We start from the raw sequence: 16,235 nt of genomic DNA, 5'->3' as shown, positions 1-16,235 counted from the left end.
CCCTCCCCCCGACGACAGGCAATACCATACATTTTACATGTGTTACAATATAGTCTAGGTACAATACATGTGTGCGAATATCACTTTCTTGTTGCACAATAAACATTAGAATCCGAAGGTACATGCAACCTGGGCAGACAGATATTAGTGCTAACAATTTTCATTCCCCTCCCAGTGTTTCTTCTCTGGGTGCAGCTACCTCTGTCCATCATTGATCAACTGGAAGTGAGTTGGATCTTCTTTATGTTGAAGATTTCCACTTCCATCAGAATACATCCTCATACAGTATTGTTGTTGAAGTGTACAGTGATCTTCTGGTTCTGCTCATTTCACTCAGCATCAGTTGATTTAAGTCTCTCCAGGCCTCTCTGTATTCCTCCTGCTGGTCATTTCTTACCGAGCAATAATATTCCATAACCTTCATATACCACAATTTACCCAACCATTCTCCAACTGATGGACATCCATTCATCCTCCAGTTTCTAGCTACAACAAAAAGAGCTGCCACAAACATTTTGGCACATATAAGTCTCTTTCCGCTCTTTAGTATTTCTTTGGGATATAATCCCAGTAGTAGCGCTGCTGGGTCAAAGGGTATGCACAGTTTGATAACTTTTTGGGCATAATTCCAGATTGCTCTCCAGAATGGCTGGATTCTTTCGCAACTCCACCAGCAATGTATTAGTGTCCCAGTTTTCCCACATCCCCTCCAACATTTGTCATTATTTGTTCCTGTCATCTTAGCCAATCTGACAGGTGTGTAGTGGTATCTCAGAGTGGTCTTAATTTGCATTTCTCTGATCAGTAGTGATTTGGAACACTCTTTCATGTGAGTGAATATAGTTTCAATTTCTTCCTCTGAGAATTGTCTGTTCATATCCTTTGACCATTTATCAATTGGAGAATGCAGAACGGAAAACTTAAACTGAAATTTTTCCTTTGCTCTTGGAGTGTAAAAATTCTACTAAGCTTTGGCCCCTTCCTTTCCTCAGTGACCACGGTTTGGAGTTTGCCGTCCCCTCCGTCTCCTTTCTTTCCCTCATTCTCTCTAACTGATTGGGCGCCTTTCCCCAATGTCTCCATCCCTTTTCTCTGGGCTGCAGCCACCCCCCGGTTAGAGAGCTCACGCCTCCTGCCGCCTATAATTGAGGTAGCCATCCACCTCCCCACAGCTGCCGGAGGAAAGCAGGGTCCCACCTTCTGCTGCCCCTTCAGGGGCTCTGAACTACCTCGAGGACAAAATGCTGCCCCGGGCCCCACAGCCTGGCTCTGGTGCCTCTGCAGCCTCATCTTACCCTCCCCCTCCAATCAGCGCTCCGCCAAACTGGACGATCCCCTCTCGTCTAAAGGTGACTTGGTGTCCTCTGTCTCTGGGCGTCCGTGGGGTCCTCTTGTCCAGATCTCGCTCCCTCTAAGGGCTCTTGTTTGGAGTAAGTGCTTCTGGGAGACCGCCTGAGGCCCTCGTGGATGTGGTTCTCCCTCCTGTCAAATGTTTCTAGAGTTTGTGCTCCGGTTTCTTCATGACTTTCCTGTGGACAGCTAGTTCTCCCTGGTGGGTTAAGTTCTTTCCTGGTGGGCAGAAGGCAGGGTCACTGTCACTTTGGTCTTTGTAATCTCCTTCCCAGGACTCTGCACATAGTAGGTGCTCGATAAATGTGCAGAATCGAGGGAGTTGACATTGGCTTTGTTTTATTTCAGGTCGAGATTTGATTTGTATCCAGTCCATGGATGGGATGCTCATGTTGTTTGAGCAGGAAAGTTACGCTTTTGGGCGGTTTCTCCCTGGTTTTCTTCTGCCCGGCCCCCTCACGTACAGCTCCCGGACGGACTCCTTCATCACCGTCTCTTCCTGCCGAAATGTGGAGAGCTACAAGTAAGGGCCTTTCGGAGGTCTCTGGAATGGGTTTCTGTGCTGGGGTGCTAATCAGGGGCTCCCGTGGGTGATGGGGAGATGTGTCACACTGTTCTGGAGACTCAGCACCAGCTGTGTTATAGGAGGAAGAGAGAGTCAGAGGCGTCGGGTCTAGTGCAGATCCTGCTGCTTGTCTGAACCCAGACCAGCTTCGTGCTGCTGGAATAGGGTTCCGGGGCCCCAGCGTCCCAGGGCCGGGGCTTCCCTTTCCTGAAGACATTTCCCATTCCTCCCTGACTTTTGTGTGAGACCTTTTTCCTCCAAATTAGAACTACTTGTATACTTCAGCAAGTAAAGTCAGTGATTTTCAGTGTGAAAAGACAAGGAAAGGAATACAGAAAAATTCAGGGCAGTGAAAAGCCAAGTGTCCATTGGACGCTCTCTTCCCCACCTCCAGCTTACGCAGTGGTCTCTTAGAATGTGAATGATGGCAGGGCCAGTGCCACCATCTGTGGGCATCAGGGCTGCCTGCCTGGCACCCATCAAATGGAACTGTTTGTACACGTGCGGCAGCTTCTGGTCCCGGCCTTGGCTTGGGAGGAGCTTCAGCCGGCCCGGCTTAGTCCGGCTGCCTCTAGCCCCAAGTGCTTAAAGTTTGGGAACGTTTAGGGGCAAAAAGTGGTGTGTCTGAGCCCCTGTTCACAAGGGTATGGAGCCCATCCACAAGCTCCCTGACCCTGGCCCCTGGATGCTGCTGCTGCTGCTGGGACTGGCCGTCAGCAGAAAGACAGTTAGAGGGAAACCGTGGTCCAGCCGGCCCGTCCTGTGGGGGAGCCCAGCCCAGCCGCTCGCCCTGTTTTTCATTTCTCACACAGAATTGGGATTTCTCTGTGCCAAGTGGCTGAGTTGGCACAGTCATCCCCCCCACCCCGTAACAATAGAAAGGCCTGAAGACTCCATTACTCCTGCTTTGAAATATGTGTTTTGGAATTAATTGGTAGTCGTTCCAGAAGTGATTGGATAGAGAAGTAATGTGTTCGTTTCCTTAACGTGTGGGTTTAATCTCACCGAAGCCCCCACTGTTCTTGGGGCTCGGGCTCGCCAACATTCCATTCCGCTCGATTCATCTCCTCCTAGGATGAAAAAAAGGTGCGTTTTCTCCATCGGGTGGACTTGGTAAAAATGCATGGGAGATGGATTATTAAGAAATGATAAAAAACCTGAGGGCTTCGGGGACTGGATGCCGTTTATAATTTCATGTGTTTTTGTGTACCGGCCCTAATGTTTAAAACATTAAGCCCACTTCATGATAACCATTGACGCAGTTCCTTAGTGAGTAAAAAAGCACAAAAATGCAGTGTTTGCTCCTCTGCGCTCCCTCTGGTTTGCTAATTATTCAGAATACGGGGCAGGCCGGGTTATCAAAATGAGTCGTATCCCAATATTCAGTTTTGAAAAATTTCATATCCCACCGCTGCTATATGATTGTTACAAATGCAGAATTTCTGAGGGAATTGTGGGCTTGTTTTTGGAGTCAGGGGGCTGCCATCCTGACCGTCGTGGACGTTTCTTTAGAATAGGAAAGGAGCCTGATCACCTTATGCAGCCCCTCATTGGACGGGTGAAGAGAATGAGTGTCAGGAGTGTGGAGTGTTGAGCTCTGCAAGGTTTGGGTTTCGGATCAGTTACTGGCAGCACAGTCACCCCAAGGGGAAGATGATGGCCTGGACTGCCTACCATTGATGCTATTTCTTGTGAACTTACTTTCTGTATTTTTATATCTGATGTGACTCTGAAGGGAAAGTAGTTCTTGGTACCACAGAGCCATGGTTGTTCGTTCTTTGCGCTAGAAGAGGACCTTGAGTTTGGGGAGGGAGGGATGCTGGGACTTGCAAGTGGATTTAAGAGAGGGTGGGCTGCGCAAAGTCACCAGTCTCCCTCTCTCCACCGGAGTGTAGTGACAGGATGGAGATCAGGGTACCCTCTGGCCCAATCTCTCTCTTACCAAGGAGCCGGCCTGGGCATGGAGATCCAAGAACTCAGCCGGCCCGCTCTGCTGCGCTGTTTCTATGGCGGGACGGTGCTGCTCGCTTCCCAGCCTTGGTCCCTCCAACATCATTTTTGGCTCCTCAGGCTTCCTTGCTGCTTGGCTCTCCTAAGGACTGCCTTGCAACCCTTTGTTTCCTTTCCATTCCCACTGCTGCCATCTGAATTTTTGCCCCCATCCCGCCATGTTGGCTTGTGCAGTTGCCTCGTAGCTGGTGCCCCTGGGCCTCTTCCTAGCGCCCTTGGGGCTCACTGCCCTCAGGTCCTTGGACCTTCCCAATTTTAGCTCTTAGTCACCTGCCCAAAGATTCCACTTGGTTCCTGTTTCCTATCTTCCTCAGCCTGGTTTCTATAGACTTCATTATTCAAACCTGGTCAATCGATTCAGCTTTTATTAAGCGCCTTCTCTTGTAAATACCCTGCAAAGAGAGAGAGTAATGGAAGCGGCCCTCGTCCTCAGGGAGCCTGCCCTTCATTGGGGGCAGCTAAGAAAGGAAACAGAAGAGCATCTTGCAGTGCTTCCAGAGCCCAGCTTGTGAGCCTGGAGGAGGCCACCGAGGAGTGTGATTAAAGGTGGCAGAATAAGGGAAATGGGATGTTGGACTCAGGGAACGGTCAGGAAGCCGGTTTAGCCCCATCATGGCGAGGGGGAGAGGAAGGGAGATGAATTGTGGGAGCAGAACTGGGGACGGGCCCAGGACTCATGTACCCCAGGGGCATTCTTCCGCACAGGAATTACAGTTGTGTGGTCAGAGGGCAGAGACTGGATGCAGGCTGGCCAGATGAGAGGCGGGGTGAGGCTTTGTGAGATGGGACGGATGTGGGCGATATCAAGGCAGGGTCGCTAAGAGCGGCCCCCCTCAGGAGTGGGGAGGCTCGGGGGGAATAGTGAGTGAGGCGGGATGTCTGGCAGGCCGGGGGCCGTGAGATTGGAATTCAGAGCTGAGATTCGGAGGCATCCAAACACATATGTGCATATCCATAAGAGGTATAGATACAGTGTAACATGCAAACATATGTACATACACGTACACACACAAATATACACATGGAAGGAAACTATTCCAGCGTCTTTGCCCCAAAAAACCCCAAATGGGTCCTCAAGAGTTGAGTTATATTGAAAATGAGCCACAACAACATAGAGGGCTGTGTGTGTGTGTGTGTGTGTGTGTGTGTGTGTGTGTGTGTGTGTGTGTGTGAGATCTACTTAGAGATGCTAATTTAATCCTTGGGAACCAATAAGGGAATGAGGCATCCAGAGAGGGAAGAGGACCCAGGGCAGCCCAAGGATGATGCTCCCCTAGGAGATGGGGAAGAGGTCATCTGAGAGGGAGATGGAGAGAATGCGTCCGCTGAGGCCGAAGGAGGAGATGTGCAGAATGCGGGCTGGTGGAGGGTTTGTCAAGGAGGCTCGGGAAGACTCTCTTGTTGAAGACATTATCGATACCTTGGGGCCTGGGGGCTTACGAGGGAGAAAGCAGGGGAGTGGGAAGTGAAATGGGCGCCCTGAAGATGGGCAGCTTTTTCTAAGCCGAGGTTCAGGTGATGGGTTTTTAAGGATGAGTGGGGAGCGCCCGTGTTTGTGGGACACTGGGAAGAAGCAGGTGGGGGAGGAGAAGGGGAGGGGCACGAGTGACAGGTGACATTGGCAGATTTTCTGAGGGCTAAGGGCCCTGCACTGTTAGAGACTGGGGCAGAGGAGGTGAGACTGAGCAATGCTGCTGGGAGGTGAGGGGTGAAGAAGCTGCCATGGCGGCTGGTCGCTCTCTCTGGAGGAGAGAGGAGAATGTGGGCTGTTTGTATGCAGTGCCATTGGGGAGCTCTCAGTGACGGGCAGCTTTTGGTTGTAGGCATTTGTGGCCGGCTCATCAGAGACTGCCACCATTGACCTTGCCGTGGCTCTGTGGTTGTGGTTGGTGGGACCCTTCCTCCAAACACGTGCAGAGCTCTTTCAGAAGCAACCTCCCCGGACCCCCTTCTTCCGTCAGCCTTTTCCATGAGGAATTAGAGTCTTCAGCTCGTACCCCTGAGTCTCGTTCAGGGGGCAGGGGAGAAGAAAAGATTTAGTTATTTTCCTTATATCTGAATTCCCCAGCGCTCTCGGAATTGTTTTTAAATAGAAAATTAGATAGAGGTTTTTATATGTGTTATTAGTCATAGTCAAAAACAGGTCAGACAGCAGGCATTGCAAAAGAGATGCTCTTGTCAATTTGTCATCATCAAAATTTACTGTTTGTTATAGTTAAGCTATAAAATCCCGTCCTGATTTATCTTCCAGGAAGAGAAATTGATCTGGGTTTGGAAAGCGGGCCTGTATTTTGGCCCCGGCCCCAACTGGAGTTTGGATTGTGATTGAGGCCACTTTAGGGGCTTAACTCAATTGAAATAATAACTCTCTGTATTTACTCAGAGAGTTCAGAAAGCCCGAGGAGCTTTGAATTTGCCAAAACTTGCTCATTAGCAGAGAGCGTTAGTTAAACTCGTAGTTTCTGTGTTGGAAGGCACCCGAGATGCCTCTTGGTGACATCAGCTGGGCCCGCTGCTTTGGCCTGGAGGTCTCCCTGACTTCTGGAGGATTGTCCCATGTAAAGCCCAAAGCAGCCTCTTCTAGTCCCTGCCCACTAGTTGTGCCCTCTGGGCCAGGGAGAGCCAGGGCGGCCTCTGCAGCCTGGCAGCCCCTCAGACCTTGAAGGTCCCCGCCAAGTCTTTTCTTCTCCAGCTCAAATGGCCACCGTTTCTTCAACTCCTTCTCCCACTGCCCTTCACACTGCTCCCTGCTCCCCTCATGTGCTCATTCATGTGCTTCCTAAATTGTGGCAGCCAGAGCTGAAGTTACATTTGAGACCCCTCCACCCAGGCCAGAGCCCCGGGATCATCATGTACTCTTGTCCCTGGCAGCCTAGCCCAGGACTGGCATTAGCACTGGCGCCTTCGCTGTAGCACTGGTGTGGACTTGGGACATTGAGAGAAGGGGCCGGAGAAGTTGGTAGCCTCCAGACCTGCCCCTCTTTTCCAGCTCTGCAGCCTGTTTCACTTGAGAGAGGAAGAAAGCTTTCAATGCTTACCGCTGCACCTGGTCGGGTGTTGCTATGGATCCAGAGACATCCCAGCAGGGTGGTCTGTGCCCTCGGGGAGCTTGCGTTCTAGTGGGCAAAGACACCCTCTGAAGGGAGGCTGGAGGAGAGACACACTAAAGTTGAGGGATGGTGTGGGGAGGGAGCAGAATCAGGCAGGAGCTCACATAGGAGAGCTTGGGAAGCTACAGGCAAGAGGAGGCAAGGGTGACAGCCTGAGTGTGCAGCTGTAAGGGAGATGGCTGGAGTGTGCAGCTGTAAGGGTGACAGACGGAGTGTGCAGCTGTAAGGGAGATGGCCGGAGTGTGTGGCTGTAAGGGTGACAGACGGAGTGTGCAGCTGTAAGGGAGATGGCTGGAGTGTGCAGCTGTAAGGGTGACAGACGGAGTGTGCAGCTGTAAGGGAGATGGCTGGAGTGTGCGGCTGTAAGGGTGACAGACGGAGTGTGCAGCTGTAAGGGAGATGGCTGGAGTGTGCGGCTGTAAGGGTGACAGACGGAGTGTGCAGCTGTAAGGGAGATAGCCGGAGTGTGCAGGTGTAAGGGGTCAGAGTGTGCAGGTGTAAGGGGTCAGAGTGTGCAGGTGTAAGGGGTCGGAGTGTGCAGGTGTAAGGGGTCGGAGTGTGCAGCTGCAAGGCCAGATTGTGTGCACCTGTAAGGGGCTGGAGTATGGGCAGCTGCAAGGGTGAAGGCCATTGTGTGCAGCTGTAAGGAGTCAGAGTGTGCAGTATGTGAGGACGTGGCTCCCTGGTGAAAGAATAGTGGCAATATGATGTGGCAGGAGAGCTGGAGAAATGAAGCCTTCAGAGTCAGCATGTGGAGAGCCTTTTGCAGTGTTTTAGGCCCATGTAACATTGTGGGGCTTTCCAGGGGTTCAGGAGGGCTTTCTCATCTCCTGTGCCTAAGATGGCGCTTTCTCTTCCGGAAGCTGGACGGAAGAGGCCGTGCCATCGGATGTTTGCTGGTGCTGGTGGTTCGGCTGCCCTCTGTGCATCCCGAGCAGTTCGGGGGCTTCTGAAGATGCCTTCAGGTGGTGGCCCATTAATCTGGGGAGCTGTGACTGTGCCACAGATAAACCCGGCTGCTTGCTGATCCTGATGGGGAGCTCCAGAAGCTATCTCAGAAATAAGTGCTTCCACATTCATCCCAGGACTTGAAGACACCAGCGTGGGCCTGCTGGGAGTTAGCCCGTGGCACCGACAAGCGTTCGGCCGACTTCTCTTTGCTCTTTCTGTTTGAATGAAAGGGACTCTGGGTGTGGGAGAGTACTGAGTGATTGGTAATTCAGCCTGACTTGATTTTTCTCTTCTCAAATGGTTAATGAAATAAAGAGAGCAAAAGTAATTCCTGAAGCTGGCCTTTTAGGCGTTCCTTATTCCATTGGAGCAAGGTGGACCTTCCGCCAGCCCGTCGGGCAGAGATGCTCATACAGCTGCCACGTGTAGCTCAGATGAATAGTTGTCATCTCTCCCATAAATGAAATTGTTGCATGAGCTGAGAGTCAGATTCTGAGATCCCCCTTCTGGGGCTGGAAGGGGCTTAATGAGTCCATCAGGTCCCACCTCCCTCCTCTATGGATGGGGAAACCGAGCTTTGGAGATGTTAAATATTTGGTCAGGGTCACACAGTTGGGAGAGCCATCCCTGTGGCCTTTTCCTCAGGTGGAAAGCACAGAGGCTGCCGTGTCTATCCTGCTCCAGGTTCTGTCCCAATTCTCAAGATCTTCTCCCCCTACTCCCCTTTAGTCTGTGAGCTTCCTTCGGATGGAGTGGGGAGGATCTGTCTGCTCTTATTTGTATCCTCGGCACTTAGCATGGGTGCCTGGCATGCAGAAAGTGCTTAATAAATGCTTATTGACTCTTTGATGACTGACTAAGCCCTCCTTCAGCTACTTAACTTAGTCTCAGGAGGCGTGTCAGCACCTGTAATACAATATATTGCAACTTAGAGCATTAAATTTTACCACTTCCCAGTGAAAAGCTTGACGATGATTTACAGGCAATTCAGGGTCCGACTTCCTCCCCTGCTGTAATAGTTCTAATGTTGGATTTTAATCTCCTGATATGGTTTTTGACATTTTATCCTCACGGCTAATAAAGTTCAGTACATAGACCCTTCTTGACTGCTTTTAAGAGCCCCTACTCGGTGCCCGGGATCACATCTGTCCACAGATGTGTGCTCAGCTACATTTTTGTGTCTTTTGATCAGGTACCAAGTTCTTGCCTTTGCAACGGATGCAGATCAAAAAGAAGATTCGGAACAGCAAAAACTTGGCTCCGGAAAAAGACTGGTGGTAAGTCGGCCCTTTTTATTGCCTGGGGAATATTTCTGATGAAGTATTAGAAGGAATGATCTGCTCATTGTTGCTGGATGGCCTGCCTACTGTAATTGGTTAATCATTAAGCATTTGTGAGGTGCCTGTGCTGCCCCCGGCAGCTGTCCAGACCCTGTGGCCAAAGGGGGCCTTGCCCCTCAACTGATTCTATTCCTCAAAGGGAAAAAAGTGTATGGGCCACGTGCATTAAGGTGTGCAGACATTGATGTGGCCGGGGGAGCCTCATGAGAGCCTTCATGTAGCTGGCTGAGGGGGTTTGGCTTGGGGGGCATGGCCCAGACTAAGGCAGAGGGGCAAGGATGGACCTCGGGGTATATGTGATTAGGGAGAAGGAGGTCGGACTGGTCTGTGAGTGAAGGGGAGACACGTTAAGGAAGGGGGTGGGGGACTCCCAGAGGAGATCCCAGTTGTTTCAATAGCACATACTGGCAAGGCTCTTGGGTTCCAAGCAGCCCTTTCAGACTGTCAGATGCTGAAGAGGGGCTGAACTGCCTCGGAGGAAGGAGTTTCCTCTCCTGGGAGTTCTCTCCATCATAGAGGCATCCTTTTCAGCCCCTTCCCCATCCTTAGTACAAACAGGCGGTCATGGGAACAGGGTCATGGTCCAGCCAGAGCTTGAAGAAAATTGTTCTGGCATTTGTGGGGAGGCAGGTCATAGGAGGGCAGAGTTGCCAGGGGAGGCGTTGGGCCCGTTGTCCCCCCAGTTCTGCTGACTTACGTTTACATCTATTCATCTCGGTATTCTGGCTCTTTCTGGATTCCTCAAATTTGTGGCTTTTACAGGGCAGTCAGTGGGGGGCTGGGTGGGCCAGTTCTCTGCTGCTGCACCAAGTGCTGCTGCTGGGGCTACTTGTCAGGTGGGGGACAGTGTTCTTTCCCACACCCCACTTTATATGCTGTCCTAAAGAAAGCTTGGAGGGCTCCGAACGAGTCAGTGGAAGCAATCGCAGCATTAGGGAACGTGAGCTCCAAGGAAATGATCAGAAGAATTGGAATTATGTGTCTCGGGGGAGCTCTGTCAGTGACTGGGAATCGGAGTAAAGCTTTTCCTGAGGAGTTCAGGTAGACTGAAAGATGTCCATCACTGAGCACTGAAGCTATTTGCCAAGGAAGGTGGTGGACCCTCTGGATCTGGACAGATCAAGACATGTCGATGAGAATGAAGAGGTGGCAAAGAAAGGCTCTTCTTCCTTCCGTGGCATCCCAAGTTTTGGCGTGTGTTCTCTGGCTTAGAGCGTGGCACCGATGGTGCCATCGAGCAGCCTGGGGGACACGGAGGCGCTTGTCTGGTGATTTTTCTCAGATTGGTCTCAGCAGAGGAGGGGAGCCGTTTCTCCCAGGCAGTGGGGCCCTCGGGATCCCCAAGAAGAAGGTCTTAGTTTCCATGGACGGCCAACGGGTAGAAATTGTGCACTGCTTTAATCATAGTAGTAGCAATCACCTCTGGAACGACAGTGGACGTCTCTGGGCAGCAGCAGGTCGTTCAGGTGTCCTGAGACCTGTGTTGCCATTGGGGAAATGGGACTCCCGGGGGGTGGGACTTGCACAACCACCGTCACAGGTGAGATTGGAACTCAGCCCATCACTCTGTCTCTGGTGAGAGGAAGGTTTCAAAGGAAGCCTCCAGACCTCAGATGGAGGGGGAGTCACCGCATTGGTCCTGATGCGGTCTCTGTTGATCGGCCAGTTACTCCTTGTGAAGATGAAGGAGCCCCTTCAGCACACTCCGTGTGCCTGCCTTGGCCCTCAGGGATCCTTGGCAAGTCAGGACAAGTTCACAGGATGGAGAAAGAGCTGATGGAGGGAGTGGGTGGCTCACCAGGAGATCGCTGTATACTTCAACAACAATACTATACGATGATCAATTCTGATGGATGTGGCCATTTTCAACAATGAGATGAACCAAATCAGTTCCAATGGAGCAGTAATGAACTGAACCAGCTACACCCAGCGAAAGAACTTTGAGAAGTGACTATGAACCACTACATAGAATTCCCAGTCCCTCTATTTTTGTCCGCCTACATTTTTTATTTCCTTCACAGGCTAATTGTACACTGTTTCAAAGTCTGATTCTTTTTGTGCAGCAAAACAACTGTTTGGACATGTATACACATATTATATTTAATTTATTCTTTAATATATTTAACATGTATTGGTCCACCTGCCATCTGGAGGGGAGGGGAAGGAGGAGAAAAATTAGAACAGAAGGTTTGGCAATTGTCAGTAAAATTACCCATGCATATATCTGGTAAATAAAAACTATATTAAAAAAAATTAACAGTAATTGGTGGCAGGCACGGGATAAGGACCTAATGGTGGCAGGGACCAGAGGGAAAGATTCTGTGACCCAAGGCGGGGCAGTGGCCGGGGAGGTGGCCCAGTCACATAGTGTGAGCCAGAGCGGCTGGCAGAGGAGGTCTTGGGGCGGGGGTGGCCAGCACTCGTTCTGCCCCTGCCAGAGTCACTCTCACTCTTTGTTTCTTCTAAGGTGGATTGGACTTTGAACATTGGCGAGCAAGCCCTGGACGTCTGTGTGGTCTCGTTTGGTCAGTCATCTTCCTCTGTCTTTGTGCTCGGGGAGAGAAACTTCTTCTGCCTGAAGGACAACGGGCAGATTCGGTTCATGAAGAAGCTGGACTGCAACCCCAGCTGTTTCCTGCCCTACTGCTCAGGTGGGTCTCAAAAGAGGAGTGTGTGTGTATGTGTGAGTGTGAATCAGTGTGAGTGTGAGTGAGTCTGTGAGTGTGTGTGTGTGAGTGTGAGAGTGTGTGTGTGAGTGTGAGTGTGAGTCTGTGTGAGTCTGTGTGTGCGTGTGTGTGTGTGCGTGTGTGTGTGTGTGTGTGTGTGTGTGTGTGTGTGTGTGTGATGCTGCCTCTGTGCCGGGCTGTTTTCTGTAGAGCAGTAATCTTTTCTCCTTCAACACTATCAGAACTCAAGGGGGAATTTTAGCCTTTTAAATTTAAGGGGAACTTGGATGTAGCGCACGGCTCAGACGCTGCCCACCATTTTCCTTTGGACAAGGTGATTTGAGAATCAGTCTCAGTGGCCTTCCACTCTCCATAAGAGAAGCCACTCCAGGGTCATATTCTTGGGGCTGGTCCCTCTGATGCTGGGTGCTGCCCCCTGTGCCCAGGGAGTGCCTGGGAAGTTGGGCAGGCCTTCTGCCTGTGGAACTGATGCACGGATGGTCAGTTAGGAGTGACAGGAAAGGTGCCAATTCTTTGGGAAGTGTCCTGACTTGGAGGTTTCCCACGGAAAAGAGAGACGGTCTGGGCCCAAATTACTCACGTGTGTTTAGCATTTTTAAGGCTCACAAAACAGTTTCCTCACATTAACCTTGGGAAGGTCGGAACCACTATTCTCTTGTTATAGTTGAGAAAACTGAAGCTGCCTAGGTGACAGCTGGGGGCTCAGTGGGAAGCGCTCTGGGCCTGGAGTCAGAAAGGCCTGAATTCAAATCCAGCCCTGAGCAAGTCCCTCTGCCCTTTTTGCTTCAGTTCCCTGTTATCCTGTAAAATCAGGATAACAACAGCCCCCGTCCCTTCCCCCAAGACCATGGTGAGGGTCACATGGGGGGCTTCTTTGCAAACTGCTCGGCCAGCCCTGAAGTCTGGGCCAGGTGCTCGCTCTCAGTGGTGAGGCAACTTTTCTTACAAGTAAAGCGCTCATAATGGCTGTAGCTACAGAGGGCTCTCCTCCCCTTTGACCCTCCATAGGGCCCTGAGATGGAAGCCTCTCAGGTGTTAATCACAGCCTTGGAAGGTAGGTAAGCCTTAGAGGAGAGACTCATTCTGGGTCTCTGCTGACTCTGCCAGACGTGCGCTTTTTTCTCAGAACTTTGCTTTTCTGTAAACTTCTACCAACAGCGTCTGACGGAGCAATCAACACCCTGATCGGGAACCACAATAACATGCTGCACGTTTACCAGGACGTGACCCTGAAGTGGGCCACGCAGCTTCCTCACGTGCCCGTGGCGGTGAAGGTGGGCTCCTTGCAGTAAGTGCTTCCATTCATCATGGCGGGAAGGGAATATGGTCCAGGACTTGGGTCCTCCAGGAATGCCGTTCGCTTGTGCAAGCTGTTGTGAACTTCTTGTTAGTCACAGCTCTTATTGGGAAGACAAGCATCTTTCATTGCAGGGAACAATGAGAAGCCTGTACGAAATACCATGAACATTGTGGATTTCACAGCTTCTGATAAAAGGTCTTTGCTGCAAGAGCAGGGCTGAAAGTAGATTCGGTTTCAAGAGATTTGTTTTCCTTATGGAGTATTTCCTTTGAATCTCGAAGGCAAAGAAACCTTCTGTGTGAGTTTGTTTTAAGTAAATAGTATTATTTGGTCTTATTCAGAGACTGATGGAATCCCAGATTATTCTACTCCAAGTCCTGCTTTAGAGCTGTTTTATGACTTTTCAATGGAATTTTTATATTGCACGGTCCATTTCCGAGCAGAACTGCAAAAAGGCCTCGTGTTTAAGATAAGTCAGATTTCAGCAGAGCCATCTTGGATATAAAAGCAAAGAGAGACCCTCTGTCCAAACACTGACTTTCTGAGGAAAGAATAAAAAGGCTTAGGGAGAGCCAACTTTGTCATTTTTTTGGTTGATCATGAAAGGTAGGGATTTGATTTTGACCATGAATGATCTGGGGCCTTGGATTTAGAAATGGTTTCTTGGTCATTGTGTGTAACATAATTAGTTCTTTGTCTTGGACACTGTTAAAATGAATGAAATAACCCAAAGTGGAGTCCTTGAAATCTGCACATACACTCTCTTTTCTCATCTGTACATATAATCTCTTTTCTCATCATCGTGAGCTCCAATTTTATTTTTAAGGTACAGGCAATACCGATTCCAATATCAGTATCAGTAAAATCCTTTCTCTTGCCTTCCCTCATTGTCGGGTGCAGGTAATCTTGAGGGTCATATATGCTTCAAAAAGCAAGTTGGGAAAAATAAAAATGTTAGAAAAAATTTAATTTTTATGGTGGCAAAATATCAGTGTTTAAACTACAGTATTCATTATTGTTAAGAATCATAAATGCAATTTTCCAAGTATTCAAATTTAAATTCTAAGGTTAATAGCAATTTTGAATTAAAAATAACTCGGGCTGTAATATTTTTCTCTAAAATGTAATATTCTCTGGGAGCAGGTTCCTTGGGGGGCTTCTGGGAGCAGCTCTTTCCTTTTAGTTCAGTAATCACCCCCAGTGTAGCCAAGTGTTAAAGTCCAAATCCTTTATTGTCTCCTTCGAAGTCTTGTCTCCTTTTCTGCGGCCTGGTTAGCTTTCTTAGAGGCCTTCTGTAGTCTTGGTTCCCAGAGCTTGAGCCAGAGAAGGCAGTTGGGGAGATTCTCTGGCTTCTGAATTTCCCAGACTGAATCCTGGTTGAGGCTCCTAGCTTATATATGCTTAAAGAGAGCTTAAAGGTGCGAATCTTGTGGAATTATAGTTAGTACTAAGTACAGGTACTGAACTAGAGAACTGTTAAAACCATGCTAAATAACCATTGTCTCTATCAATTCCACTGACTTAGCACCTTGTTTCAAGTTCTGGCCCATAACATCGGGCTATTCTCAAAGTCACTTGCCTTAGTTTCGCTATGGCCTAGAATTTGGATTTACTCAGCAATTCTGCTTTAAGTCACGGATCACATTTTGTGAACTGGTAGGTATTTGACTCTCCTTATAAAGCTGCTTTTGGCAGATCAAATTTGAGAAAATGTCTGTTTAACAATCTCTTCCAAATGTACCTTCATTTGTGAAGAGTAAACATTTTGTGGCTGTATACTTCCCATCATCCTTCATGTTTTTACTTTTAATCCATAGCAGCTGTGAGCTGTCATACATTCTCTTAATGGTTTTAGGAAAGGAATTGGTGAACAGTGAGCTTCTTGTGACTTACGGTACCCTTGGTATCAAAAGGAGAGTCACGTATGAACAAAATTCGAAGTAGCTTTTAAAGATTCCCTCTCCCTGTTATTTCAGCCCACCTAAATATAAAAGAAGGCATTGAAGGATTTAAGATTCAGAGACCCTGACTTGTTGGCCTGGCCCAGTGTCCCAAGTCTGGACCCCTGGGGGAGCCCTCTTTTCGGGAGGCTGATGGCCTTGGCACAGATGGATATCTTGCATCAGCAGAAGCAGTGTTCCTTAGTTCCTTAGAAGGAAGCTGGAGGAGGATTTCATCGTGATTTCCTGGGCCTGAACGAGGGCTATTAGCATAGTCTCTGTAGTCCCACTTCTTGGAGTTTAAATGATTTTGATCAATTCATTTAAACAGCAGCATTTTCACAACAGGAAAGTGATTGCCAGTTTTTGATGTTTGCTTTTGTAAATAAGAGAAGGAAGCGTTTGGGCTGAATGCATGCAATGAGACTTTCTCCTCCTGAAATTCCCATTTTTGTGGGGTGCTCTGGGCTCATTGTTTCTCCTCCATCTCCCTTTGGCCTGACTGGGTTGATACCCTTTGAGATTTCCTTAACTCAGTGGAGTATCGTCTTTACTTTAAACACAATTTTAAATATTAACAGGTAAAATAAAGGGAATGGGTCCAAAGTATGTTCATTAATAGACTTATTTGTCTTTGAATGTGACCGTGATCGTTTACGTTTCCTAGTTATTAACATGCGTTCTGAGGCTGAGAATGTAGTATCCTAAATAATCCCAAGGAGAGGACATAATGAGAGTACGTTGTTGTTGCAGTGCTTTCTGGGAAATGCCTTCAAGGCAGCTGAGATGGAGTCGGGAGCTAGTTAAGTGAGTGTGCTTTCCTCCTCCATAAAATGAGGGGGACGAGAGTTGGGATTGTCATAGCGGTCCTGTCTGGTTTATAGGGTCATAGATTTAAAACTGAAAGGGAATGCAGACTCTTTCTCATCCGAGAAGGAAACTGAGGTAGGTGAAGGTAAATGGCTTAGTCATGTCGGTCGTA

At 49.1% G+C, this 16,235-nt stretch overlaps 1 protein-coding gene across 5 annotated transcripts in view; it reads left to right on the top strand.

Moving 5' to 3' along the window:
- BBS9 (Bardet-Biedl syndrome 9) overlaps positions 1-16,235 on the top strand; it is a 300,830-nt gene that overhangs the window by 58,059 nt on the left and 226,536 nt on the right. For all 5 annotated transcript variants that reach the window (XM_074284314.1, XM_074284313.1, XM_074284315.1 and 2 more), the window contains 4 exons: positions 1,699-1,873; positions 9,179-9,263; positions 11,794-11,977; positions 13,172-13,301. In XM_074284314.1, the coding sequence (XP_074140415.1) occupies positions 1,699-1,873; positions 9,179-9,263; positions 11,794-11,977; positions 13,172-13,301 (574 nt within the window). The remainder of the gene's footprint in view (positions 1-1,698; positions 1,874-9,178; positions 9,264-11,793; positions 11,978-13,171; positions 13,302-16,235) is intronic.

The sequence above is a fragment of the Sminthopsis crassicaudata genome, chromosome 1, assembly GCF_048593235.1.
Source record: "Sminthopsis crassicaudata isolate SCR6 chromosome 1, ASM4859323v1, whole genome shotgun sequence".
Lineage (NCBI taxonomy): Eukaryota > Metazoa > Chordata > Mammalia > Dasyuromorphia > Dasyuridae > Sminthopsis > Sminthopsis crassicaudata.
The sequence above is the reverse complement of the archived record's forward strand: the minus strand, read 5'-3'. Positions and strand labels throughout refer to the sequence as shown.